Source organism: Colossoma macropomum, unplaced genomic scaffold, assembly GCF_904425465.1.
Source record: "Colossoma macropomum unplaced genomic scaffold, Colossoma_macropomum, whole genome shotgun sequence".
NCBI lineage: Eukaryota > Metazoa > Chordata > Actinopteri > Characiformes > Serrasalmidae > Colossoma > Colossoma macropomum.
In genome coordinates this window covers 17,539,271-17,567,071 of record NW_023494808.1, presented here as the reverse complement: position 1 = coordinate 17,567,071, position 27,801 = coordinate 17,539,271, and the positions used below count along the sequence as shown (strand labels likewise).

Genomic DNA, 27,801 nt, shown 5'->3' with positions numbered 1-27,801 from the left:
ACTGTCAAACCAGCTTAAGGCAGGAGATCAGCTGAAGCTTCCCTAGGGCCTTAAATGTACTAGACTGTGTTTACATGAAATGCAAAAAAAGGATCAATGACATCCTGGAAAATCCAAACACTGCATATTTTGGGAAAAACCCATGCAGTGTATGTGTTTTCAGCTTCCACTTTCAACTTTAGTGTTCTTGTGGGACTGAGTGCCTATGTATGTATATATATATGGGCATAAAGGCCACTTTCAGTTTATTTACAACCTTCTGGAAATCAGGTTGTTCAAGACAGAGAGGTGAGTAAAATAACTTGCTTAGACTTCCATGATCTGAGAGTAGTAACATAAAAGTCTGTATTAAAGTATTGAAGCGTTTAAAATGGGATCCCCCTCTACAATTTTCCCCAGGATTTGTCTCCTAAATGATGGAAAGTGACGGAAGTAGTTTCGAAGATGTCTCTTCTTCTAGTGAAACTAGGTGTGTATAATTTACCAGCTGAAGTGATTATTAAATTCTCTTATGAATCCCACAAATATGTTAAAAATGCAAATTAATGTTAATCCCTCATTAACAGTAAACAAGCAATGGAAGGGGTGTTTCATAGCCATTTAGAGGAGAGAGTTCGTCCTTATATCGACCTGATTGACTCTCTGAGGCTGATCGGTATTGAAGAAGATTTAGCTCTACCAACTATAGCAGTGATTGGAGATCAGAGCTCCGGGAAAAGCTCTGTGCTGGAGGCACTGTCTGGGGTGGCGTTACCCAGAGGGAGTGGTGGGTAGTTTTTGTCTTTTATACCTTTACATTTAAAAAAACTGTAATAAAGGCACAGGGGATGGTCAGCTTTACCTTCTGAAGCATTGCATTGTAAGGTGTATTTTGAATTTTGTTTTGTTTTAGTTCATAATTAGACAATTACTTGCATGAAGAAAAAATGAAAACCTTATACATTTAAAGAAACTCCTTTTGAAAACTCATTTAACTTTATTTTTCTTCACATCACTTTTGTAACTACGTTTTTCACTTGCCTTTACATTATGTTTATGTAGGTGTGTAGTTAAATAAATGTAAATGTGTGTACGCTTAAAACACTGCATAGTCCAATTGCGGGAATGTTGTTTAGAAAGTTTCATCACAAGACAGATACATCAGTAAATGCGTATGGGTTTATGGATATATAATAATTCTCTGTCCACTGTAGGTATTGTTACCAGATGTCCTCTGGAGCTCAAGCTGAGGAAGATCAAGGGTGGGGTTCAGTGGAGAGCAGTCATATCTTACCAAGAGGAGTACACTGAGTTTGATGACCCATCACTGGTTGAAGGTTATGTAGCGAAAGGTCAGTGCAGTGCAATATGACTTTTGCTCTTTTTTGCTTTCGAAGAGAAATCTTACCATCTGCTTCTAGCCACCTTAGCTAAATGTCCATCAGCAAAAAGGCGTATACCCTTAATTCAACTGTTACATATGTCTAATAGCCCAGAATGTGTTGGCTGGAGATGGAGTTGGAATATGTGATGATCTCATCACTCTGGAGATCATGTCTCCTGATGTTTGTGACCTCACACTGATCGATCTGCCTGGGATTGCAAGGGTTCCTGTAAAAGGTCAGCCTGATGATATCGGAGATCAGGTTAGTATAAACTACAACTTTTAAGACATTTTAAAGTAAATTAAGAGCTTTTTATTTATTCTTAATGTTACTTTTCTTTTTGTCACATAGATCAGAAATCTCATACGGACCTTTATTGAAAAAAGTGAAACCATCAATTTGGTCGTGGTCCCGTGCAACGTTGACATTGCAACAACAGAGGCACTGAAGATGGCACAGGAGGTGGACCCTGAAGGGAAAAGAACTCTGGGTAATAAAATGTTAAATTACAACTTAACATTTTTTTGTTATATTTATATTTGTTCAGAACTTTATTTATATAGCTGTTGTTGAAAGAATCTCCTAAATGATATACAGGAAAAAGAAAAAACCCACTGTACTTTCAATGTAAGTCAATGGAACCAGACTTTTTTCCAAGTCAGTTTAGGTCATTTCTTTTAGTTCATTCATCTTAAAATTTATATTCAATATAAATAAACGGAATATATAAGAAACGGAAGTGCGTAACCTCTGGGTAAAACAAGTTCTGCTATTGCCTTTTGGGCAGTGACTAACCTCAGAAACACAGGCGCTCCTATCACTTCAGCTCACCTCAGAGAGGTGTGTCACTTTATCTTCGTCATAGTTGCCAAGGATGTGTCCAGAACTGTCGGAGAACCAAACACACAACAATAAAGGACTAAATAAAAGATAGAAATGATTTGTGGAAGAGCTCTTTACAGCTATCAGAGAACAATAACGTCAGATAAGTGAACAGAGTGATAAATCGATGGACATGTGAAAATAACTATAACCAAAATGCTGGATAAGCCATATTAGCAGGAGATGTTGAAACAGACCGCTAACAAACTAGTTAAAGCGGCAAAAAGGTCAACACAAGCACATCCTGGCAGGGGGGTCGTGGCAGGTCGTCAGGGTCTGTAGTGCCACTGTAAAAGTAAACATTTACCTATAAGCACTTAGCTGGTTTCCTGGTATGTTTGATCTGCATTGAGAAACTGTCAAACACTAAAGTCAGCTTCTTGGTCAGATTTTCCCGTTCCACCTCAAATGGTGCAGCAGTTACACTCTGGATATATGAGCATAATCAATAACATAATAAATTAAATCAGTATTTAATTCTGTGCAGTTTCACGAACAGTTTTACACCAATAATTATGACTATTATTATTATTTACATAATAATAAAACAGCTATCACAATTGTTAATTATTAAACTGTTAAACGTTTCCTTTCAAATGAATTATTATTTAAATATCTTCACTGCTTTACAATATATAACTGATCTCCTTTTTTCATAACAATACAATGCAATATTTAGAAAATGTTTTGTGATTTAATGATATCTGTAATGATATATCTATCTTTATCTCCTGAAATATGACTCATCTTTCAATTTGACATCTGCAGTATCAATTCATAAATTTTAATTAGAAAATTGCTTAAAAGACAGTTTTCTATCTTGTACTAAGTAACACGGTTCACATTTCTGACGTATGTTGGTGATTACTCATCATGTGATGTTTTACATGCATTTATCAAATAAAACTTTAAAATGTGTGACATCTTGACACATGGTTGACACGGTATGATTGATTTAAAAAAATAATAATATCAAAATCTGTTGCAGGGACAGAGGGCTCAGATTTGGGATAATTACTCTAATAATTTTAATACTACTACCACTACTAATACTACTACTACTAATAATAATAATAATAATAACAAGAATAATAATAATTGTTTGTGAACAAACTTCACGTTGACTCAACAAAGCCAGCTAATAACTCTTCCAAAGTCAAAGCACTTGCAGAAGACTCACTGATTGTTTTTGATAACTTAGTTAGATTCATATAGGAATTCCAGGTGGTTGCTAAGGTGTTGCTAGGCTGTTGCTGTGCTATCCTAGTTGGTTGCTAAAGTGACTCTAGGCCATTGCTATGTTATTCCAGGTGGTTGCTACGTTCTTGCTATGTATGTATGTAATGTGATATTATTTTTGGTAGTCAGATTTGAACTTTCTGAACATTCCACCATTTATTTCCTAAGGGAAAAAATAATCTTTGAAGAAACACTGTACGAACACTATAAGTTGAATTGTTTTAAAAAAAAGCACATACAAGGAATAGCGTTGCAAATATTTGACCATAGAATAATAAGAAGAAGAAAACGCAGAACAATGAATAAAGTATGTGAATAAATATATGTTTGTTTGTTTGTTTTTTTTCATTTCAGCTATTCTTACTAAACCAGACCTTGTTGACAGAGGAACAGAGAAGAACATATTAGATGTTGTCAGAAATCAGGTTATTCCTTTAAGCAAAGGATACATCATCGTTAAGTGCCGTGGTCAGAAGCAGATTGACGAGAAAATCTCTCTGGAGCAGGCGACTCAAGTGGAGAGAGACTTCTTCAAACGTCACGAATACTTCAGGTCAGCTTAACATGAAGAAGTTTGAAATTTGTAATTTGTAAGTTATTTGTGACTTTTGACTCACTCTTAGTAAACTGACTCTCAGACCCCTTTTTTCATTGACAGTTGCCTTTTGAATGAGGAGAAAGCAACAATTCAGTGCCTTGCCACCAAACTGACGCAAGACCTGGTTGACCACATCAAAGTATAAATACATTTTCTTTACTCTGGATCTTTTTCCTTAAGCACTAAAGCATGCTTTTCAAGAGTTACTAGACCATGTTTAGATACAGGCATGGTCTGTAATTTATGGGCATCATAGAAAAGAAGAGATTGGCCAACAAGGAAGTACAGTAAACAAGTAAGACTAGTAGTTTGATTAAAACAGGGCAGTGGCAGTGGTATGTTTGGGCCCAACAGGCCTAGGCCCACCCACTTTTTCATTGGCCCAATGAAAATGACTGTTTAAATGTACAAGTTTCATGTTTAACATGAAAATCTTATTAACAAACAAACCAAGGTGCAGTTTTAAAATATTTTACTAATTTAAAATTATTTTTTTGACACCAATCAATAAATGTCCCCTGTTCAACCAATAACAATAAATCATTTGATAAGTGTTTCAACCTCAGAATTGAACAAAAGCAAACAGGAAAAATATCTACCAAGACCATCACTGCCACAGATGTTCTGGAAGCATATTAATACTGCTTATTTCGAAAGTAACCACCACACCAGAACATTACATAAATGCATGTTTTCAGTCAGAGACAGTTCTGGACTGCAGGCAGGTCAGTCTAGCACCTGCACTCTCTAACTGCACAGCCACGCTGCTGTAACAGAATGTTTCATGGTGTTATCATGTTGAACTAAGCATGGACATCGCTGAAAAAAGACGGCGTCTAGAAGGCAAAATATGCTGCTCCAAAATATGTTCAGTGTAAATGGTGTTTTCACAGATGTGGAAGTTATCCATAATATACCCCGCTAACCGTGACAGATGCTGGATTTTGAACTTTACCAGTAGATTTTTTCCTGTTATTAGATTATGAGTTTTATGTGAATTTTCCCTGCACTGTGTTTACTGCTTAGCCCCTTTTCACAGTAGCCATAAAATGCTATTTCTGCCTATTCTGGAGGTCCTATGCAAAGCACTAACAGTTACTGAAATGTACATCAATGGAAATTTGTATGATTTACAATGCTGGAAGTGAACTAGATTTTTGTCTGTGTAAGTGAAAAAAGCAAGTCAACGTTTATGTTTTTGTTTTGTTTGACTGCTATTTTTATTGCAGCAGTTGTACACTTCTCCCCCTTCACCTTGCATTGCTCACTATCAGCTCAGCGTAGAGTCATAACATTTCTGTGGTGGCTTGTGATCACATCACTGCAACCTGTCTAAATGTAGCTAATCTCATTTTACTGTTTCTTTTCCTTTCTTTTGTTTAGAAATCGCTGCCTCTGCTTTCAGAGCAGATAAAGAAGCAGCTGTGGGACTTGAGAAAAGAGTTGGGTCAGTGTGAGGCTGGCCCACCACTGGATCCGCAGAAGAGAAGGGACTTCTTCATTAATGTGAGTGACCACTTCTTACTCTAAAATTCAAATACCTGCAACCCAAATGGAGTTGGACCTTGGACCAACAATTATTGGCCATTTCACCAGAAACAGCTACCGTATAAGTGCACTATGTAGGTTTACAAATACTGACTGTAGCCCATCTGTTGCTGCACAATTAGCAGCTGCTCTCTATCCCACCTATCACTGGAAAGGGAAGACCATGGGACCACTACTGACCACATATTATTTAGGAGCTAGAGCATTCTCAGCACAGGAATGACATCAACATAGCATGGCAGTGTGGGTGGTACAAGCCTATCAGGCCTGTAGTGTTGCTGGGTTTTTTAAACACTTGGCACACTTACTGGTCACATTAGCAGATGCTAGCCTGTAGGTTTGCAGTTAGAGACTGTAGCTTATCTTTTGCCGAGTACAATGAGTGCATCTAACCTTTTATCACCCCAGTGCCACTGTTACTACTTGCTGCTAGTATCACTACTGTTCCTGATGCATTACAGCACATATACCCAAAAATATCCGGCCTATGGTGGGTGGTCTCTTTCTATTCATAGGGTGTATGGTGGCTGACAAATTGCACAAATTCTGTATGTAGTAGGTGATACAGTGATAAAATTACCAATTAGTGGAGATGTAGAACACATGTTAGATGCACATGCTTACATGCTTAAATTCTGTGTTTGTGGTCTCTTGTTCTTGTAGACTTTGATGAGGTTTAATGACAAGATCAACCGCATGGCATGTAGTAATGTGGCCAATGAAGACAACTTGTTTGTTCAGCTCCGGTCGGAGTTCAAAAAGTGGAAAGAGCATCTTGACAGTACAAAGTCATCATGTAAGTAAATGCTCCACATGCAGAGAAGTGCATGGAATACAATATAAAATAGAAATAGACTTCTCACAGTCCAGTTTATATCTAAACATCTAAAGTGGACTTTTAGAAACTACAACTAAAGAGTATCTGTAAGGTGAGACTGAGTTGAAATAAAAAAAAAATCACAGAAAACAAGGCTTATGAAATATCAAGCTAAACATGTGGAGAATATATCTTTATATTAAAAGTCATGTTCTATGTGAAGATTTATTCAGCCAAGATTTTATCTTAAAATTTAAATCCAACACAGTTCATGAGGTGGTCCAGGCTGTGGTGAAAGAATATGACCTGAAGTACAGAGGAAGGGAGCTGCCTGGCTTCAGTGATTATAATGTGTTTGAGATGGTGGTGCAGAGACTAGTGATTGAACTGAAGGGACCAGCCATTGACAGACTCAGAGTTATAAGAGGTACGTTTACACTTACACACTATATCTTTCACAGTTTCTGTTGCTTATCATGTACCTACATTTGCTAATCTTATACTTATACTCATCTGTCATTTTTATCAGAAATGCCGACCATGTAGAAGAACTTTTATTAAATGAAATTAAATTAAATGCATCAGATTTTTCTGATGAACCTCTGACATCACTTAGTGTAGAATAGTGGGTCTAGATCAGGCATGTCAAACTGGGGACCTTCTGTGCCAAAGTGCTGTGGAGATTAGCGTTTCATGAAAGTCCTGCTAATTAGCTGATGAGCTAAATCAGTTTGCTGAAGTCTGCAGTGTTTTGGGCCACGAGGACTGGAGCCTGACACACGTGGTCTAGGTCATGGGTACTGGTCCTCATGATCCACCACCACGCACAGTTTAGCTCCAACCCTAATCTAACACACCTGATCCAGATGATAAAGGCCTTCAGGGACTTGATGAACATCACAGCTGAGTGTGTTGGACCTAAACTCTCCAGGGTGGAAGACCCTGGAACCCTGTTCTAGATCAACTTCCATTCAGCACTCGATAATCTTGCTAGACCCAAACCAGACCAAAAAGATTAAAACACTTTCAAGCAACCAAACAAATTGTCTGGTGGGTTCAGAAGATCCACCAAAAATTAATGAAGGGGTTCAGTGGTGGGGAATAATATGTTGGATTAAAAAACTAGGCAAGAAAGAAAAAAAACTATTCCGTGCAAAAGGTGAAAAAGTAAAAAAAAAAAAGTAAGTATTTACTTTTTATGTAATGAAGCTTACATTTTTTCCAGGATGTTGATGACATTGTTTTTAGACCTTCTTTGAAACTATTGGAGTTGTATTAAGTCCCTAAGCTGATGTTGTGGCCTCATTTGTATATTTTGCCTTTAATGTGTTTTCTGTCATCTGGTGGCGAACATCTTTACTTCCACTTGGAAGTCACATGTTTCTTGCTCAGGTGTTTTTGAATTGCTAAGTGCTCCTATTATGAAAAAAGGGGGACGTTTTCGAGCCACAGGCTGTGTCCTGAAGAAGGCTATGAGTGGGCTGCAGCTTGATTGCCCATCACTATGTAGGCCTCTTGTTTTTAGAATCTTTATGTTGTAAATAACGCATTTTTTATTTTTTTTTTGGATGGAAAAGTGGTTTTATTTTTCCTTCATCCACCTTTTCCCTGCTTTTGAACTGTTGAGGAGAAGTCAGGAACATATGTAAAATCTTCGTAGGGTGATAATAGTTGGCCGAAGCATCAGGTTTTGGGCAAGCTGAGAGAGTATGTGAGCAGAATGTAACTCACATGGTGGGTAATGACTTCTGCAAAGTAACTGCAAAGTTTTACAATTGAGCCAGTTTGTTTATTGTATGCATTGAACATGGTCTCATAGCTTAATTCTGAAAAGTATTATCTAATGCATACCAGAGAAGATTTATTAAGAACAGCTGAAGTGGAGTTAATGAATCCTTAACACGTGTGTGCCATAACAAACACGATTCCAGTTTTAAAGATAACAGTGGAAGAATAATCTTAAAATGAGATTTCCACATGTTGACTTCCCAAGAAGGAAACAATGTCCTCTGAGCAAGGACCACTAAAATTATTAGCCAATTCATTTGGCCGAAAAAAACAACCCCAGTATGATGCCATGTCTGGCTTTTTTATAAAGATTCTAGCTCTGAAAGAAATAAATATGATTTTGCGGTGTCCCATATTCGAGTAAATAATGTCTCATTAGTGAGCTGTGTTGAGCAACTGCTCAAAAAAACATAAGACTTATCAGTAACTGCATTAACTTAAAAAAATCTGTTGCAGATTGCAGACCTGTTAAAAATGAATCTATAACCTGGAAGAAAAATAATTTCAACAAGACTTTTTCAACAAGAATTTAACACTACAAAGAGTTTTGCACTGCTTTATGAAATAGAAGCATAGATTATACACTGACCAGCCACTTATTTAAGTACATCTACTTTGTCCATTTTGTCAGCTCCACTTACCATATAAGTGCACTTTGTAGCTCTACAATTACAGACTGTAGTCCATCTGTTTCTCTGTGTACTTTGTTAGCCCCCTTTTACCCTGTTCTTCAATGGCCAGAACCCCCACAAACCCCATAAGTGCCTTCAGATTACAGATTTTCCATTATGAGTGTGTATCATCTACATATCGAAGGTTACTTTTGTTTCTTCCACCAGTCCTGAAACTTCGATCATCTTTCTCCTGTCCTGCTTCTCTCTCTCATATGTTCTGCATAGATTGAACATGTATGGTGACAGTGTGCAGCCTTGTCTGACTCCTTTGCCATTGTGGAACCAGTTTTTTTGTCCATTTTCTGTCTAAAACTAAATAAGTAGTCACTGAACATGTCTTAGCCAATTAAGCTAGCAAATTAGCATTGTTTGATTGTGATTTATGCATTTCAGAGACCATCCAGACGCAGTTCTCAGAAGTGTCTAAAGAGTGCTTCCTCAACTATCCTTTCCTCCAGTGTGTTGCCACGGTAAACACTACTTTTAGCATTAAAAGACAAATATTTCAGTATGGTCATTCTGAAATTTTAAAACACTTTTACACTTTAATGTTTAACTGCTACCCCAGAACAAGATAGACAACATTCAGTCAAAGCAAGAAGCCAAAGTGGAGCAGAGGATCATGGAGCAGTTTGAGATGGAGCAGCTGGTCTACACTCAAGATAGCATCTACTTCAAAACCTTGAATGAGATCAATAATGCTGGAGTGTCAGAGGATAACTTTGCTGGGCTTGACAGCAGGAACAAATATCCTGAAATGCTGCATGCTTATTATGAGGTATGTTTAAATGAAGAACATAATTCTATTAAAACCAAAAAGAATATTAGGTTAGTAAACATATAATTATGTAATTTAGTCATGTTGATGACTAAACTATGGAACTCAGCAAAAAGTAGATTTAATCTTCTCAAATATACACTATGAGGACAAAAATATTGGGACACCTACACATTACACCTAGAGGAGCTTTTATGACATCCTTTCTAAATCCATAGGCATTATTATCATTATTATCGATAGCATTATCCCTCCTCCACCAAACTTTACAGTTGGCACAATGCAGTCAGGCAGGTAATGTTCTCCTGGCATTCGCTTGGCATTGTGATTGGTGACGTAAGGCTTGAATGCAGCTGCTCAGCCGTAGAAACCCATGGCACAAGGTTCCCGGCGCACAATTTTTGTTTTGATGTTAATGCCAGGGGAGGTTAACTTTATGTGGTCTGCGACTTCATGGCTGAGTTGCTGTGGTTCTTAAACGCTTCCACTTTTCAACATCACCACTCACAGTAAATCGTGAAATGTCTAGGAAGGAAGAAATTTCATGAACTGTCTTGTTACAAGGGTGGCATCCTATTACAGAACCACACTCGAATTCAGTGAGCTCTTTAGAACAAACCATTCTTTCACATAAATTTGTAAAGGCAGACTGCATGGCTAGGTGCTTGATTGTATACAACTGTGGTAATGAGACTGAATGAAACACCTGAACTCAATGATTAAGAGGTGTGTGCCAATACTTTTGGCCATATTGTGTACTTGAGTAGAAGTGAATGCTTTATAACTTGAAAATACTCAAGAGAAATACGACGAAATACATGTAACTGAGGATGTAACTAGTTGGTAAACTATTCAGTCTAGATAAAAACATTATTTTTTTTCTACCCTTTAGTTAAGAAGTAATTAACAACTATGTTATCCTGACAGATCGTTGTGCAACGGTTGGCTGACCAGGTGCCCATGCTGATCCGATACTTCATGTTGAAGGAGTCTGCTCAGCTGCTCTGCAGTGAGATGTTAGGGTTAATGGACGGTGCTAACGTAGCTGAGGTTCTCCGGGAAGAGTCAGAGGTCAGCAGACGCCGCGTTAACATGCAGAACCGGATGGACCGTCTCACCATTGCTCAAGAGAAGCTCAGTAACTTTGTTTAAAGTCCTTGGCTTTAAGATGTCTTAGACACTGACAAAACAGAATTCTTGGGATTATTCAGATGTAGTAATCACAATTCCAGATTTTTATTTTAAAAAGTAATGTGGTCCTTTTGTATGTGTGCATACGTTTCTGGTTCTCAATCCTGGTCCTGGAGTATCACCGCCCAGCACATTTTAGAGCTTCCCCTGCTCCTGAGGTAAACTGGGTTTGTCAGGGCAGGGTCAACACAACATTTCGGGCAGTGATATTCCAGGACCAGGAATTAGCCTACATAGCACTGGACATTTCTGTAAGCATTTCAAAAAAAAAAGTCTTCATTAAACTATAAAATGGAGTGTCAATTTTGTGTGGAAATCACAGGTGAAAACAGTTCCAACTGATTTTGTCTAAACTCAGTTCCAAAGCAGTTTGCAGAAATCCAGTCTAGAACAGGGGCCACCAATCTTATCCACAAAGGGCCTGGAGTAGCAGCAGTTATTCATTACACCTAAACAGGTGCACCTCATATAAAAATACATTGTTTTAAGACTGTCACCAACTTATTTAGTGGAATCAGGACTAAAAACCTGAAGCCACCTCAGCCCTTTCTTCCTGACCCCGATCAAGAACAACCATCTAAATAAAACTGAGTAAACAACACAGCAGAAATCTCCAAGATGCTCAAACAGCTTCTCCTATATTAAGGTATTAAACCATTTACATTGTAGAGTGGTAAATTATAGGTCTCTCTCAGTTCAGCCCGTCCTCCTCTTTCACAGGTGAAACCATGTAGATCCATAGTTGTTCATGTTAAATCCTAAACCATTTCACATGAACACTTGTTTAGGGTATATTACTGGTATACATGGCAATGTAACAAGTGCACAATGTCAATTTTCGCCCCAAATATCTGATCTGAATTTATTTTTGTTGACCCTTATTAAAAGCACATTTCCATTAGTCTCTTTGTTGCAACATCCTGTTTGTTTGTAACAGAGGTTTTAACTTCAGTCCTGGGGACTCACTGTCCTGCACAGCATCAGGTATATTCTGAACCCAACACAGCTGATTCAGCTCACAAAGAGGGTTATAACGAGGCTGGATCAGGTTTGATGGTGCAGGGAATAGTCGCAATCTGGTTTGTCCCCCTGACTGGAGTTGAAAACAATTGTGGTGCAGAAACTTTGGGCTGGGATTTAGGAAGTGCTGCATTAAACCGCAAGCTTCGTCTACACTCTGGAATCAGTGAGGAAAAAGGAAAAAAAAGACAAATAATGGTACGGTGATAATTTTATTAGTACACAAAAACACCAGACAAATTTAGCGCTTGCCACCAACACGAGGAGCGCTAACCTTCATAGGCTTAGCGATCTTCTGTTTGGGTGCAGCCTTGGCATGGGCCTGTAAAAAAAAAAGAAGTTACACACATTATATATACAGAATCACCTCAGGGGTTAACATACACAAAAAAAAATCCTATTATTGTATGAACACTACCAAAAATCACACTGGTTCAAGAAATGTGACTTAGAAGCATGGCTCTCTATACACTAGACTGAATCGTGTATTGAAATACAAATTTAGTCCCTGTGACATTAAGCTTAATGATTATTTTTGGTAATTTCACAAAGTAAAACAGAATTAAATACTGTAGGACTATATAGACACACTAAGAACCCATTGTATTGGTGGGTACTAGGCGTAAACATAGCCGTTTTATTCTATGCCACCTTATGACACAGTAACGACAGAAGTCGTACTGCAACGCCTCAAGGGGCAATCAAAATGACTGGTCAGTGCCTCATTAAGGCTCTTTAATGCTTCCAAAGCTGCATAATAGCAGGAAAAATAACTGTTCCCTAAACCACACAACACACTCCAGCTGTGGCCAAAGTACTGCAGAGTTGAAATTGCTTTCTACCTCATTAAACACCTGATTTAATTCATGAGCTAATCAGGAAGGCTGTTCTAAGTTGAATTCAGTGTTAGAAGAGGGACAAAATTCATCTCTGCAGAACTGTGGCCCTCCAGAACCCATATTTGATACCTCAACACTAAACCATCAGATGAAAAATAAAAAATTAAGATTCCTTCTGCAAGACTTGCCAAAGCCAACTTAAAAGATCCACACAATAGATTCTTACCTTGGTAGCTGGGGCAGGCACTTTCTTGGCTGCCTGCTTTGCCTTCTTAGCCTCCTTGGCAGCCCTAAAGAGTAGAAGTGATAATGTTAAAAGACACACACACACACAGAATGACCAAGAAGCAAACTTGCTTGCAAAAGTTGAAACAGATTACCCACCCACTAAAATTGTTAAAAGGTCTTGGTTTAAAATCTCCATGAGAATAAACATGACAATCTGGTCTACATTTCTGATTACAGTTAATGGGTCCTGTTTACACATTATGGCATTAAAACAGGGTCTCTGGACTTGTCCATGGACACAAAACTTCGGATTGGGATGTGTTCAGATCCTGAGGTGGCTGAACGCAGATTGTGACCAAATAGCTTCATAGAGATAGAAATAATTCATGCCTCTTGGCATATTTCCTGATTTATTACTAGCAATATCTATATAATGGGAGTACATGCTTTTTCAACAATTCTCTCAAATGTACACAGACATGAGACACTCAGTCAGTACTACTGTATCTAGAAGCAGCAGAGTAGAAAAGTTAATTTTAGACTAAGGCACACTCCAGACACCAAACGTTTCTTGGTCAATCGCCAGCATTCGGGATAAAGGGGACAGGGGTACCAAGATTAGATTTTTAGGCTTGCTGACAGACTAAAAGCACCCAACATCACAGCATGAAGTGATGAGAACTGACAAAAGTAAAAGTTTAAAAAATAAATAAATAAATAAATAAAAATCTCGAACGCATGTACAATTTCACACGTTTAAACACTGACCTGATGGCCTGCTCCCGCTGAGCCTTGCGCACCTCTGGCTTCTGGTTCCTCTTGGCCAGGATCTCAGCCAGAGAGGCACCAGTGATGGCCCTCTGGAACTTGACAGCACGGCGGGTGCGTTTCTTTGTCACCTCTTCCTGTTAGAGCAGAATACAAAACAATGAGCCACCAAGAATAAAAGACCAATACTGACTTCAGGTATAACCAAAGAACAGAAAAAAACAATCTGAAGTTTGATAAGTTTGATGCAGTCTGAGACAATGCACCAACAGCACCACACTGGAAAAAATTGCAAGTTTAAAAGCTTAAGTTAAATTTAAAGGCTTAAGTTTACATGATTCAAATGTGTACACTGGCTCAAAACTAATGAAATTTTTACAGCCCCATAACTGCTGCATGTAAACATTTAATTAACTTGTTGATGTAACATTGTGTGGAATCAATGCACACAGTTGAATCATGTAAACATTTTTTCCCAGTGCATCTTTAAAAACTCAAGCTTTACGTGCTCTCAATCTCTTTTTAATGAACCATACAGTTGGTCAAGTGCTGTAAAAGTACTATTAATGACATGTTCGAAAAGCTTACTATGGTGCCAGTAACAGTTGCATTATCCACCCCTTAAAACAAGCTACCCCAGAATCTAAAACCCTATAACAGCATGAAGGACCCAGAATTGTACCTCAAGTCTTCAGATTTCCACAATCCAAGCATTAAGCTTACCAAAATTATTCATCAGTCATAAATACTCTATGATCAAGCGCAAGTCAGCCTCATATAATCTCTAGAAAGCCAGTGTAGTGGAACACACATATCAAATCAAGTCTTTATCCCTCTGCGAAATTAAGTTCAATGATTTTAGGAGGGATTCCCAAAGAACTGTAGGACTATAAGGACACTAAGAACCCACTGTATAGATGAGTCCTAGGCGTAAACATAGCCCTTTTTATTCTATGCCACCTTTTGACACAAAACGACAGAAATCAGTCGCTTTGCAACGCCTGAAGGGGCAACTGATCACACAGATTACGGGAACTGCTCATATTACAAGATTATATCACCACAATATCACACAAATCAACCAGCTGCAAATCAAAGATTGCTGAACTTACGGACAAGCCCTTCTTGTGCTTGCGCCTGTAAAGAACGGTCCAGTTGATCTGTCTAGGGTTCCTTTTGGTCAGGAAAGCAGACTCACACTTGGCGTTCAGGAACTGGAACACCTGAAAAAGAAAAACTTGAGTTAATACTGCAAAATGCATAACACCACCAGGAGAAAGAGATACATAATTTGGGGGCTAGGGTCCTCATGCTATGCACCTTTGCATTTTCCCTCATTTAGCACAACATATTCAACCCCAAATCTCAGTGGTTCTCAACCCAGTCCCCATTCCTGCTCTATCGCTGTGTTTCACAAGTCAGGCTGGAGCAAAAATCTGGGGGTCTCTGGGGACTGGTTTGAGAACCACTGTCTTATTTAACAAACAAGCGCCTCATGTGCTTGGTCAGGTGTGTTGTGTTTTCTTTACTCCCAAAACATGGGGTCCCAGGACTACAATGAAGCACCACTGACACAAAATACATCATTTAAAGTCAAGCAGTTTAGCTGTGTTGGACACTTGAACTCACTGCACACAGAAACACCAGCCTACTAGCTACTTAGCAAGCTAACCTAGCTACGCTGACAGTAACATAGCTAACTACAACACTTAAACGAACTGAAGCGGCCTCAGCAAAAGAAGTTATATCAGCACAGAACACAAACAGACGACACTTCAGTCTCAAAGCCATTCGGCGCTTCATTATCGTATCAAGGCTTTAATGACGAGCAGGCCGGTGTTCAGCTAACTGTACTACCATTTACTGTTAAGTTGAAGCTTCCAGAAAAGGTTTATAAACCTCGGCCACAAACTGGTGGCTCGTGTGTTATACAAACCATAAGCTACACTAAAATAAAACACACTTCTGTGTCTCAGAAACGACTTCTGACATAATGTTATTTTGACGTTACCTTCCCGTCGATCCTGGCATACCGCCGGCCGTGGCCGGGATAGATTTTGTACCCGCTAAAACTGCACAACTCGACCCTGCAAGTGACAAATAGTACATGAATATCGAAGAAAGACACTTATAAAACATCTCACGGTTCCAGTTATAGATGTATTTTAAAGATTTGTAGGCAGATGTTTACGGATAAAACGGGACTGCGCTTACTTCATGGCGGCGAGTCAGATGAGGAAGAGGAAAAGGAATTGTGGGTAGGCGGCTTATCAATAAAGCAGTTTGGTGAAAACGTCACATTTCCGCAAACAAACCACACCGCCGGAATCGCATTTTAAAATAAGGTCTAGGAAAAATCCTTAAAAATATTTTTAATGTGAACTTTATTCATCCAATCAGATTCGCGATCGGTTGCCTGGCGGTGACTCAAGCGGGAAGCATGGCGGCGGCGGAGAGAGCCATCGTCCCTGATCCCATCACTCAGATGACAACTTATGAAGGTATGAAGCTTGTGGAGATATTTCAAGCAATGTGTTTGGGTTTTTTAACCATTATCCCTCTAACTCTGTGGTAGAGGGACACAGACCTGGCTGCTGCTGCATATAATTGTGCTAAACATCCTTTAACGGCGCGTTAGCTAACGTTAGCTTAGCCTCTGTTTGTGTGATGACAGTTTCTTAATTTCTTCACCGCTGCTCGTCCTCTGTGAACTGACAGAGTCTGGAGCGGGTGGTTCACTTCTCAGGCCTTTATTAGACCACATCTCTAGTCATTTTCACTGTAGATCGTGTAGAGCATGTTTTGGAAGCCCACCTGTCCCTGTCAGAGTGTTTGACGGTTAAACGTTATCCAGGTTAAACAGCGCAGCTGGAGAGAGTTGATGAGACATTAGACCGTTTCTTTCAGGTCGACATTTGGCTAAAGAAAGCAGTAGATTCAATATGAAAACATGTTACGGAATATTCTTTATCATACGCTCTATGTCCAAAAGTATGCAGACACCGCTTACGATAACACCTATTGACACAGTTATTCAACTGTGCACATGCAGCTTCTGTAATTTCCAAAGAAAGGCATTGCCCGTATAAATGGACGCTCTGGAGCAGCCACACATCAGCCTAAGGCAGGGCTTTCCAGTCACAGTCCCATGAACCCTGTACTAGGACTAAACAACTTGTGGAAAATATCAAATTGTGATTTTTCTGACTAATATTTCAAGTGCGATTCAAAGTGTGATTATATTCTGTAAATCAACGTTCAGGACCAGACTGTGCACTTTTTCTGACTTGAGGCTTGAACCCTGAATATACTGTGCCAGCTATTGCGATTTGAAAATTGTACTCTCTTAAATTGCAATTTTGATATAAAAAAGGATTCATCTTTCAGCTCTACCCCAGACTCTGCAGACTTGGTGCATTAACTCATTATAAATATTAACAATGGTCAGGTCTGTTAGAATAGAGAAAACACAAAAAAAAATGTGTAGAGCACGGGGCATCCGAAGACTGACTTTGCGAACCACTGACATACATCGTCCCATGTTGAGCAGTTCAGTAGACTGGCCTAAGGTCATTGTGCTCAATGCCAAGCATTGACCAGAGGGGTATAAACCCCCCCCCCACCCCAGCACTGGGCTGTGGAGCAGTGGAACTGCATTCTCTGGAGTGACAGAGCTCCATCCAAATCTTCCCAAAAGAATTGGATGATGTTCTCTCCAAAGAACACTGTTCCAGGACTCCCTAATTAACCTCTTGGACCCCCTAAATGTATGTAAATCAAAATTCTGGGGAGGTCCCTAAAAATAAACTCAGTATGACGTTGTGCCATCCATTAGGGTAAATTTGACATACATTAGATAAATTTGGAGAAAGGTCATTGTTTAGCTGCTTCTGTTATTGGTATTCTTAACTAAGTAAAGTGAAAAGGAATGACAGTAAAGTTAACTTTGACAGTGTTCAAACATGTAGTGTAAAGTCTCCCCACAAGAGTAGAGAGGTGACCCCCTTTCTATTAATACTCTTGAGTTTAAAATGAACATTAGAGGAGCAGGTGTCAGCAAACCTTTGGACATAAAAGGTTGGTTAAGCTTAGTTCTGGATTACACAGAACTTATACAATTAAGATTCTCCATTGGAAGTAAGATGTAGTACTGGACTAGGCTTAATTCCTGGGAAATCGTGTATGCTGTCTGTATAATACTGTGCATGGATGTGTAGCAGTTGTAATACAAGCAGTGTCATTTACTAGTTTCTGCCTTTTAACTACTGATTGGGTGATGTTGTTGTCAAGGTCCAGGTTTAGTTGACCTTTCAAGTCAGGGCCTTCACAAGTTGGACCCAAACTTCTCCTGTTCACCGGACACCCACACCCTCATCTTAGACCAGAACCACATAATCAAACTGGAACATCTAGAGAAGAATGCAGCACTTAAGCAGGTACCTGTAATGTATATTTTGCACCTACATAGAACTTTTTTCATGAAATATTGAGCTGTATGTGGTGCTGAATATAAATGTTGTCTTCATAGTCATAACTCTTTTCATTTTCCTCCCTATGAACAGCTGTCTGTTGCCTGTAATCGTCTAGTTCGCATGATGGGGGTGTCAAGGCTCACAGAATTGAGAGTTTTGAACCTGCCTAACAACAGCATTGGCTACATCGAGGGACTGAAAGATCTGGTCCATCTTGAGTGGCTGAACTTGGCAGGCAATAACATAAAGGTATAGATAGTAACAGTCAATAGACGAATAAGTAATCTAGTGACAGTCTGTGGCCTCTGATCCTATGATTCTGTATTCTTTAAGGTGATAGAGCTGCTGAACAGCTGTGTGGCTCTGCAACATCTGGATCTATCTGACAACAACATTTCGAACACAGGGGACATTTCAAAACTCACTGCCTTAAAGGTGGGCCGCAGATTTTTTACTATGAAACATTTGAAATGGGATTCGTCACATTACAAAACTATATATCAGAATATTAATACAGTATAATGAAAATCAAAACTAGGTAGATGTAAGACATCATAATAATGCAATGTTTCCACTCCCCCAGACACTCCTTCTCCATGGCAACATCATAACAACGCTGCGTACTGTCCCTGCCCATTTCCCCCCAAACCTCACCGTTCTCTCCTTGGCTGAGAATGAGATCCGAGACCTCAGTGAGGTAGTCAACAATTTACCCTATTTTACCAAGTAATGTTTATCCTGTAGGTGTGTTTCCCTCCATATATTATCTAGCCTCTGTCCACTGACAATGTTACTCTCTCAGGTGTCCTATTTGGCACCTCTACATGACCTTGAGCAGCTGTCCATCATGACCAATCCGTGCGTGATGGCCACACCCTCCTTGCCTGGCTTTGATTACCGTCCATATGTTGTGAGCTGGTGCCTCAATCTGAAGGTGCTTGATGGATATATGGTGTCACAGAAAGAGGGGTGAGTGCAGGAGTGCTTTGTGCTATGAAAGGCCGTCCAAATCATAGTCATACACTAACTATGCAATTCCACATTACACTATTTAAAATTTTAAAAGCTCTGAAACGAGACCCATAGAGTAACATTATTCAGCATTTGTTACTGTAGTTTCTTTCAAGATGGTATGTACTGGCTTCTTTGACTCATTTCTGTCTTCGTTCATAACTCTAGGCTCAAGGCAGAATGGCTATACAGCCAGGGAAAAGGCCGCACATATCGTCCTGGGCAGCACATACAGCTAGTCCAGTACCTGGCTTCCACATGCCCTTTGACATCCACATCAGCACTGCAGTCTGCTGAGGATGCCAAGCTGGAGAGGATTCTCAGCAAGCAGAGGTGCCTCAAGGCTCCATCTCAAGAACATTTAAATGTCACTTTAGTGTAAAATGCTACTGTAGTCAACCACAAATGAAAGCTAACATGAAAGTTATGCACATTAGCATTATGTGCTAGTTATTGCTCAGGAGTCATTGTCATTTCTGGTTGAGCTGCTCGTTGTAGTTGCTTGTTTAAGTTTAGCTTTATAACAGAACTTTTCTAACCATGTGTTCCTGCAGGCAGCATCAGAGGCAGCTGCTCCAGTCAAGTCACCGTGACTCCCCAAGTCCTCCTCGCCCAACTCAGCTAGACGTGGAACAGCACTTGACTGATCGAGCCAAAGATGGAGTGGCCATATTTGAGGCTTTTCCTGTCATCATTCAGTCAGGTTGGCAGCCGATTCCATCTCAGATAAATAAAAAACACAGTTTATTAGTCCTGCTCCTGCCAACTCACAGCACCGCACAGTTTCACCAGACCTTGACACTGTTTCAGCTCATAAATGGTTCAATAACCAGTTGATGAGCAGATTAGGTGTGTTAAATCAAGGAATACTTGAAACCGTGTGGTACTGTGGGTCGCTAGGAGCAGGATTAGAAACACTGATATAAAATGTAGTTTTGGAGACTTTGTGTTTACCCTATTCTAATATACTCAGTTTAACTCAAAAATGGATTGGTGGTTAGCTGATGAGTTAAACTCAGAGAAAACTTTAAATTCTGCAGTGCAGTGACCATTCACACCTGAGATCTGACCTGCTTAATATATAACAACCAGATTATTTGTGCTCTGCGAAAGAATGGTGGCAAAGATGCACCATATAACTCTCAAATGATTGCGTTATGATTCTCTCTGTTAACACTGTTCCTAATGAAGATGAAGTGTAAAAAGTATGTGGACATTCGTTCAGGTGTTTCACACCCATTCCTAACCAGTTTATAAAGTCAAGGTGTCATCACCAAACTGTCCTGGACACCAGCTCTCCAGGATCAGCCGAGCTCCAAAGTTTCACACTGTTTCAGGAAGCAACGTCAGCACAAGAACTGCATGAGGAGCTTTATAAGGTTTCCATGGCCGAGCAGCTGTGTACAAACCCAAGATCACTATGCACAGTGCAAAACATCAGCTGAAGTGGAGTGAAACGCTGTGCCACTAGATTCTGGAGCAGTGGAAACTTGTTCTCTGACTGTTGTTCTCCGAGCCAGGCCTTCTCATTCAACATCAGTGCCTAACCTCACAAGTGCTTTTTTAATGAATGGATGCACATTCCCACAAACCAATGGTGGGTGTAACTCCATATTAATGCCTATGGTTTTGGAATTGAATGTCCAACAAGCTCTGTAGGTGTGATACTTAGATGTCCTCATACCTTTGTTTAGTGTACATCGTTTAATTTCTAAGTTTTTCACTGTTATGATAGTTCATCTAACATTGTAAAGTATTTTTGCCTTACTTTGTCTCTCACTCTTTTTTTCTGTTATTTATGACAGAACTTCCTGAACCGGTTCTTCAGGTGAACACTTGGATGGGCAGCACATCCTCAGCAAAATTTACTGCCGTTCAGGCTCCCCCTTATGGTGAAGAGAATCTGGTTCTAGAGGACGTGCAGACAGATGAAGAGAAGCTCCATGGCAGCCTCCTCTCCTCAGAGTCCGCCTTTCTTCCTGTCAGCTCCGCCGTCCACTCTCCATCACCCCCTGACAGCGAAGAGGAGGAGCTGGATGAGCCTGATTCGCTGGCTCCTCCAAACCCAACTCGCTCCCAGCCTCAGAAAGCAGAGACAGAAAAGAGCTCTCAATTGAAAGTCATCCAAACACCAAAAAACAGAGCAGATTATTCAACACCAGAAGAGCAAACTCATGGAGGGGTTCATTTGAAAAACAGCAAGCAGCAAAGCTGTCTCCTGAATGGAGAGGCCATGTTACAGAATGGCACAGAGCAGATAAAGCAGCGTGCCACGGTGGCACAGTGGCAGCCAGATGAAGCAGCTGTGAAGATTCAGGCCTGGTGGAGGGGACACTGGACTCGACAGCAGCACCCACAGGCCAAAGAGGTGCGCTGCGAGATTCGGCTGCGCAGGATGCAGGATCACATTGTCTACCTGACAGCAGAACTGGAGAGGTAAAAAATATATAAAACCTTTCTGATTCACAGTGGATTAATTCATTGTATCTGGGGAGGTACTGTAATTAAATGATAAATGATGTGATCTGTGTTTTTAATCCAGTAATGATTCTGAACCTCGAGCTCCCTTAGTAATAGTTAACCTGTTCAAATTGACCATACGATAGTACAGTAGCAAAACCAGGAAAAAACACAGTCATGTGCCGTGTTGTTTTTGTTATTGAGTGTCACGTCTTTGGCGTTACGCTGATGTTCTCAAAAATACAGTTATGGCTATAATGTTTTAATGAGGTAAATGCACTATTACTTTATTCTGTAGGACTTAGTCGATTAGCGCTTTATCCATTCATATCTAGCTGACTAAATTAATTATGATAAGGGAAAAATGTCCCAGAACTTGTTCTTAATGGTCTAAAGTGGGGAATTATTTTATAGATATATATTTGAATGAACCTCTACCTATTTTAATATTTTGGATTTTCCACTGTTTTGCTAAAAGTAGTAGTTCCATGTTCCCAGAAGATGAGATTTGGTATGCGAGACTAAGTGATTGAAAACCTTCAAGTTATATGATAATTGAATTGAAACGTGTCTTCAAATTTGTGTTCCTAAGAGAAAGCTAAGAGAGCATATGGACCAAAGGAAATATAAAATTTCAAATATGGACATTAACCCCTTTCTGCAGGCCTCCTAGTGGCCATTCTACCCACGTAATGGAAATCGGCTTATCTCCTGTTTGTATGAATATACTCCAGTAAAATATTTTTATTCAAAATATAACTCAAATTGAATTTTAAAATTTTCAGATTTCTGTAGAAATATGTTAATTCAATGAACTAAAGAAAATAGAAACCACAAGTTAATATATTGACATATTAATATAATAATTTCTTGTGGCCACGTCGCTTCAACATATTAATTTGTGGCCTCGATATATGAATTTGTGGCCACACCTTGTCAGCTTTGTAGAGGAAACTCCAAAATGCACTGAAAATGCATTTACTGCTACTGTTTAAAAGGGTTTAACTGATATATTAAACTGTTGCTCTGCTGTACATTTCTAATCATGTCTTTGTCTCTTGTCCTATCTTGTGTTTGCACATGTTTTTAGGGTGCGGAAGCAACAAGAGGAGGAGAAGTTGCAGAGGATGGTTCAGGAAGAAGCTGTGAAGTTCCTCTGGAAACAAGTCAATATTAGCATACTTTCACACTTCTTTTGTTCTTTGGTTTGTCTACTGAAAGTGAACCCTAAGCACACAAAAAAGTTTACTTTGGCAACAGTCAGTCAAATATATGATGATGATCCTCTTAGTGGCCATGACTAAACATTCAGACAGCTGCAGCAAGAAGGATCAGTATGAGTGAGTCAGTAGGCGGACGTGTGAAGGCACTGAGTAAATCATCATTTTATTTACCAAGACAGTTTACCGCCAAGATAAAGACTTGCTCAATGAAGTGATCATAGGAATGTATTTGTCAGTGTTCCTAAGTAACACTTTAATATCTCATGAGTAATAGTATCAAAAAGTGCATTTACTTCTCAAGGCTTCTATGGTAAACACAGTAAGTCTGAGAGGAAAAGGAACATGTATTATATCACCGTTTGATGTGCATAGTAATTAAACATATCATTTTTCACACCTGATAAGCGCAAGTGCCCTTCAAATGAAGTGCGTCATCTGCCGGAGTGGTGGCCAGTTAAAATTTCTCTTGAAAGTGTTGGTTCTTAAATGTTCAAAGCAAATAGGTTTTAATGGAGCAGAGAAAACAGGAAGAAAGAAATTAGTGATTCTTATCTGTCTAGGCTGTGAAGTGACTCACACACCATCAAAAATAGATGTGGATTAGGATGGTGCCCGATCTTCACAGGAGACGGTGACTGACTTGTTTTGTCATTACTGTCAAGTCAGAATATTACAGAAGAATGCAAAGAGTTATACAACCTGCTCAATGATGATCCTAAACGGAGTACATTCATCAACCAGAATGGTTCAAGAAGAATACATTTTTAGGTTTAATGATCTCATTTTTAATTCTGCTCTATTAGAAGTTAACAGTCATATATGGTCACTATCATATTTTAGCTGACATTTACTGGCTATAAAATAATTGTGTATAGTATATACAATTATTGTATATAGTAACTGGCTTGTTGTCCGCTATCGATTAATATACAAGCCTTAAGCAGCCAAATTAGTTTTGGTACTGGTAGCTATTTTGCTTCCTAGCTGTGGATACTTAGTAGCTCCTGTGTGATGTCAGAAACAGCTCAAGGTCAAATAAACAAACATTACTGAACGTTGCCCTCTAAACTTGTTAAAGTAACATTTGTTGTTTTTGTAAGGCTGGCTTTACACTGTGGCTCTTATAAAAACTAGAGTTTCAAAGGAGTTACAGCATGCTTTACATTATGCAACTCAAATGCAATTTAGTTTTATGTAGGTTTCAAGTAACTAAAATTGCATGAAAGTTTAAAGCTGTGTAAAAACCTTTGACTTCTCAGTATATGCATTCTCTTATTTAAATGCATTTGCCTCAAATGGATGAACACTCACTCATTTTATTCTGTTTGTTGCGATGTAAAGGAAAAAACTGGGAAAAATTTTGCAATCATCTCAAATATTTGAAATCGGGTAAGAATGTAATAACTGTGACAGGCCTAGACACGTCACTTTAAATGTTGTACAACATTTTGAAAAATGACTCAGTATTTAATAATTCATTAGGAAACTCAAATTTCTCCATGATTTGATTGTTTTGATACAATTTAGAAGTATTTTTAAAAATAAACTGCATAAATATGACTGGAGGAACAATTTACACTGTAGTTTAATGCAGACACTAATAAAAATACACCAAGCTTTATGTTCACAGCACATTTACTTTCAAGAAGTGTCATATTTCAGTAAGACCAAATTTTCATGTCTACCTTTATCCCTTAAACAAGCTGTTTTCTGTTACTGTGCCTTTAAGACCAATGTGTACGAATGATCTCTGTTTTGATTGGCTGCTGTGTATTGTGCCTCATTCTAAAAGCAGTTTAGGGCTTAAACACTCCTTTCAGCATCTATAGGCTGCAATAAATTGTTGTAGGCTGAATACACATAACTCTAAATACATTGATATTCATGGCATCACAAAAACCATTATTTCAAAACGGGCTGTTTTTATAGCTTAGTTTCTATTCATGGACTGTATGGACAGAGGAGTGAACTGTACATTTTGAAACTTTTGAACATTTTACAATTTTTCAAAAAAGCAAGAAAAAGACCTTTTTCCATGTTATGAGCCCTTTAATTGCCCCCTACATAATGCATGAATGCATTATTACACCCCTATGAAAAATGTAATACATAGATAGGTGGCAAAAACTCAGGGGCACCATGTGACTCTAATTTTTATTTCTTTTCTTACAGCTTCAGGCCATGCTGGAGTGGCAGTCTTCGGTGAAGGAGCAGCTCAGCTGTTTGTCTTCCTCACAGAGCTCTGCCGTGGGCCCTATTCCTGCTGTCCCTAAAGACACAGCCACGGCTCCCGCCATGCGCAGTGAGCTATCTATCCCTGAATCAGGCTTCCATTCCCCAGGGGAACGGCAGGGGGCGCTAGAGGACAGTCTGAGCAGCACAGCCACAGCTGGATCCCCTGAAACAGTGCGGTCCGCAGGAGCTGCGCGCTCACCTGGAGGGGCTGGGGACAGTCAGGACGGCAGCTTGCTCGAGCAGTACCTGTCCTCTGTGCAGCGACAGGAGGAAGAAGAGGACGAGGCTGAAGAGGAAAGAGGCTCGGACAGGACAGGAACATCACTGGACACGTCAGTCCTCTCTCCACTAAGAGTGTCTGAGCCCTCCTCCTCTCCTGACACAGAGGCTGAAAGGCAGTGCCCCCTGCTGAAGGCAGAGATGTGAAAGGATGAAAATGTGCTACAAATCTCTTAACGGAATCCTTCAGCATTTTTCAACCCAATCACCATCTGCTACATCTGTAACGTACGGTTGACTGCCATGTACAATAACTCTGATGTGCTTCTCTGTACTTAGAAAAGAACAGACGACTTGCCTGAAAAACACTAATAAAAGCAGCTGGGCAGATTTCTTCTAGCAAATGTTTATGCAAAGTACATATTTTCAAAGATTAGCATCAGTTAAAATGATAACCTGTAAATCTGTAAAATTGAGACAGGACTAGTTATCCAGAAGGAAGAATCTTTGGTAATGTGTTGCCAGTGTAGTGACAGTTTTTTCAGGCTTCTGCCTGATCATACTTGAACACCCAGAAATCTTAGGGAAAGTGAAAATAACTAGAATCATACTTCTAAAATGTTCAAAAGTTGGATAAAACAGCTTTGGTACATTCTCAAAAACATTCTAGGCTGGTTCCCCAAACATAAGTTAAGCCTAGTCCTGAACTAAATAACTGTGCCAGAGGTGAATAATTGAAATCCTTTTTAGCCTAGGTTTAGGCTTAATCAGGGTCTGGGCCTCTGCCATGTCTGTCTTATTTTGTTAGAGTGTAATAGTTGTAATTTTGAGTTTGAGTTGTACAGTCACATCAGTTGTTTATTCGCATAATTTAGCAACTGCCCAGTGACAGAGTTGTCTGCTTTTCTGTTTAAAGTATAGGGAAACACACTGAAATGATTGTCCATAGTAATCAAGCATATGATGCAAATGTGGTAGATAGATTAGGTTGAAAATAGCTGTAATATTCCTTTAAGGGAATAGTTTGGCAAAATTTCATACAATTTTTCACTTACTCCAGATGTAATTGATCAGCCAGGACATGATTAGTGTCCAAATTTAGTTTCCTTATTTTAGCGCTGATGCTAAACACTAGTAGCCAATAGTCACCTAAATCTTTTCCATAATAGTTTGAACCCCACTGGTCAAATGGCATGTATTATTGATTTGTTAAGTGAAAAGAGGTGAACACATCCTCCACAGGGAACAAACTTAAATATGGTGTTTTTTATGCACATTTTAGAGCACAATTTCTATTCATTTGTTTAACATTTTGGGAAAAAATTAAGCATAAAATATAAAAAGTGCCATAATTTTGAAACATGAAACATTTTGTGTTATTTTTCCCCTCATATATTTCATTCAGCAAATAAGCAGTAGTTGTGCATTAAAATGTGCAGAAGTATGTTTTCTGTAGAGGATGTGTTCACTTATTTTTACTCAGATAATCAACAAAACATGTAATTGGACAGGGGCGCCCAAACTTTTACATACGACTGTACAGCCTAAAACCCCTCTCAAAAAGGTTTGGGCATTTGTTAGCAACATTAGCTTTATAGTTCCAGTGCTAAACTAAAGAAGTACAATTTGGACGTCTTGGCTGATAAGTTACATCTTGCTTAAGTGGAAAACTGTGCAAATTAGATTTTAACTAAACCATTTCTTTAAGACTGTCCTTTCTAGATAGCATTTAAAAGGAATATGTCACCCAGAAGATGCTAAAGTGGCTAAAAGGGACCACCACTTAGCAGTTTTAGGTGAGACTTGCCTTTGTGTTTCTGGCATTACCTCTGTGAAGACATCTGGTTCTATGTTCATGAAGAATCTGAGCGTGGGAGCGAGGATGTAGGACTGGATTTCTTCACTTTAATGACAGTCCTAGTTGCCACAACAAATGCTAGCTCAACACTCCTACTTTGAAGGTGCTTATTGATAGCAGCCCCTGAGGTTAGCTCTGACAACCATGTTTAAATATTTTCATGTTGTTTGAAAATATACCCAGCCTTCTCGTCACCATTGAAGCCAAGAAATAAACCAAGGGTAGCCTTGACCTTCAGTCTGAGAAAAGTCTGAGTCATCTGAGATCAGTTTTTTAAATGTCAGCTTAGCCCGTCCCATCTAGTGAATGCAGAAGTACTTTCTGCTCCCAAACATACAAGTGTGCAGATTCATGCATTTAGCAGATGAACACATTAGAATGTACATAACGGCTTCAAAACTCAGTCATTGAGATACGTAACACCCTTGCATACAAAGAGTGCCAACTTGTAGCTTATTTACTGCACTTAATAAACTTTTCCTTTCCTGTAACTTGTGAATGTTACAGTTCTATGACTATACGTTAAAAGGATGTAGGGTTTACCTTTGATATTTTTCAGCATCTTCGTAGACTGGACATACTGATACAA

General features: G+C 39.2%; 3 protein-coding genes and 2 non-coding genes across 5 annotated transcripts; 2 read left to right on the top strand and 3 right to left on the bottom strand.

The window, feature by feature from the left end:
• Positions 1–189: 189 nt before the first annotated feature.
• Positions 190–10,963, top strand: LOC118798167 (interferon-induced GTP-binding protein Mx2-like). The gene is made up of 14 exons (XM_036557527.1): positions 190–288; positions 400–469; positions 567–766; positions 1,194–1,331; positions 1,471–1,625; positions 1,716–1,854; positions 3,840–4,038; positions 4,144–4,222; positions 5,467–5,589; positions 6,295–6,427; positions 6,717–6,875; positions 9,304–9,380; positions 9,479–9,688; positions 10,616–10,963. Exons 2-14 carry the CDS (start codon positions 414–416, stop codon positions 10,838–10,840), a joined length of 1,893 nt encoding a protein of 630 aa, XP_036413420.1. The 5' UTR covers positions 190–288; positions 400–413; the 3' UTR covers positions 10,841–10,963.
• A 1,129-nt stretch (positions 10,964–12,092) lies between these two features.
• rpl24 (ribosomal protein L24) lies at positions 12,093–16,009 on the bottom strand. Its single transcript, XM_036557529.1, has 6 exons — positions 15,949–16,009; positions 15,746–15,821; positions 14,847–14,957; positions 13,735–13,871; positions 12,965–13,028; positions 12,093–12,221 (listed from the first exon to the last, which is right to left on the bottom strand). The coding sequence occupies exons 1-6, from the start codon at positions 15,951–15,953 to the stop codon at positions 12,141–12,143; spliced, it is 474 nt and encodes a 157-aa protein (XP_036413422.1). The 5' UTR covers positions 15,954–16,009; the 3' UTR covers positions 12,093–12,140.
• LOC118798438 lies at positions 12,468–12,601 on the bottom strand. The gene has a single exon (XR_005006019.1). It is a non-coding gene; the product is annotated as a small nucleolar RNA SNORA17 (small nucleolar RNA).
• Positions 14,613–14,748, bottom strand: LOC118798440. The gene has a single exon (XR_005006021.1). It is a non-coding gene; the product is annotated as a small nucleolar RNA SNORA17 (small nucleolar RNA).
• Positions 16,010–16,022: 13 nt separating the features above from the next.
• On the top strand, positions 16,023–26,635 carry cep97 (centrosomal protein 97). Its single transcript, XM_036557523.1, has 11 exons — positions 16,023–16,235; positions 18,025–18,170; positions 18,297–18,455; positions 18,540–18,641; positions 18,790–18,903; positions 19,009–19,175; positions 19,386–19,550; positions 19,772–19,920; positions 21,023–21,653; positions 22,768–22,843; positions 25,073–26,635. Exons 1-11 carry the CDS (start codon positions 16,175–16,177, stop codon positions 25,559–25,561), a joined length of 2,259 nt encoding a protein of 752 aa, XP_036413416.1. The 5' UTR covers positions 16,023–16,174; the 3' UTR covers positions 25,562–26,635.
• Positions 26,636–27,801: the final 1,166 nt, after the last annotated feature.

What these genes read in the sequence shown, in the direction of transcription:
- rpl24 (XM_036557529.1), bottom strand. An exon ending in ATGCCAGGATCGACGGGAAG is followed by an intron (nt 14,958 to 15,745) that starts GTAACGTCAAAA and finishes TTTCTTTTTCAG; the next exon opens with GTGTTCCAGTTCCTGAACGC. An exon ending in CAGCGGGAGCAGGCCATCAG is followed by an intron (nt 13,029 to 13,734) that starts GTCAGTGTTTAA and finishes TCTACTCTTTAG; the next exon opens with GGCTGCCAAGGAGGCTAAGA.
- LOC118798167 (XM_036557527.1), top strand. Translation starts at nt 414, where the DNA reads ATGATGGAAAGTGACGGAAGTAGTTTCGAAGATGTCTCTTCTTCTAGT. An exon ending in TGACAGTACAAAGTCATCAT is followed by an intron (nt 6,428 to 6,716) that starts GTAAGTAAATGC and finishes AATCCAACACAG; the next exon opens with TTCATGAGGTGGTCCAGGCT. An exon ending in CAGACTCAGAGTTATAAGAG is followed by an intron (nt 6,876 to 9,303) that starts GTACGTTTACAC and finishes TATGCATTTCAG; the next exon opens with AGACCATCCAGACGCAGTTC.
- cep97 (XM_036557523.1), top strand. Translation starts at nt 16,175, where the DNA reads ATGGCGGCGGCGGAGAGAGCCATCGTCCCTGATCCCATCACTCAGATG. An exon ending in ATGGTGTCACAGAAAGAGGG is followed by an intron (nt 19,176 to 19,385) that starts GTGAGTGCAGGA and finishes TCATAACTCTAG; the next exon opens with GCTCAAGGCAGAATGGCTAT. An exon ending in TGAAGTTCCTCTGGAAACAA is followed by an intron (nt 22,844 to 25,072) that starts GTCAATATTAGC and finishes CTTTTCTTACAG; the next exon opens with CTTCAGGCCATGCTGGAGTG.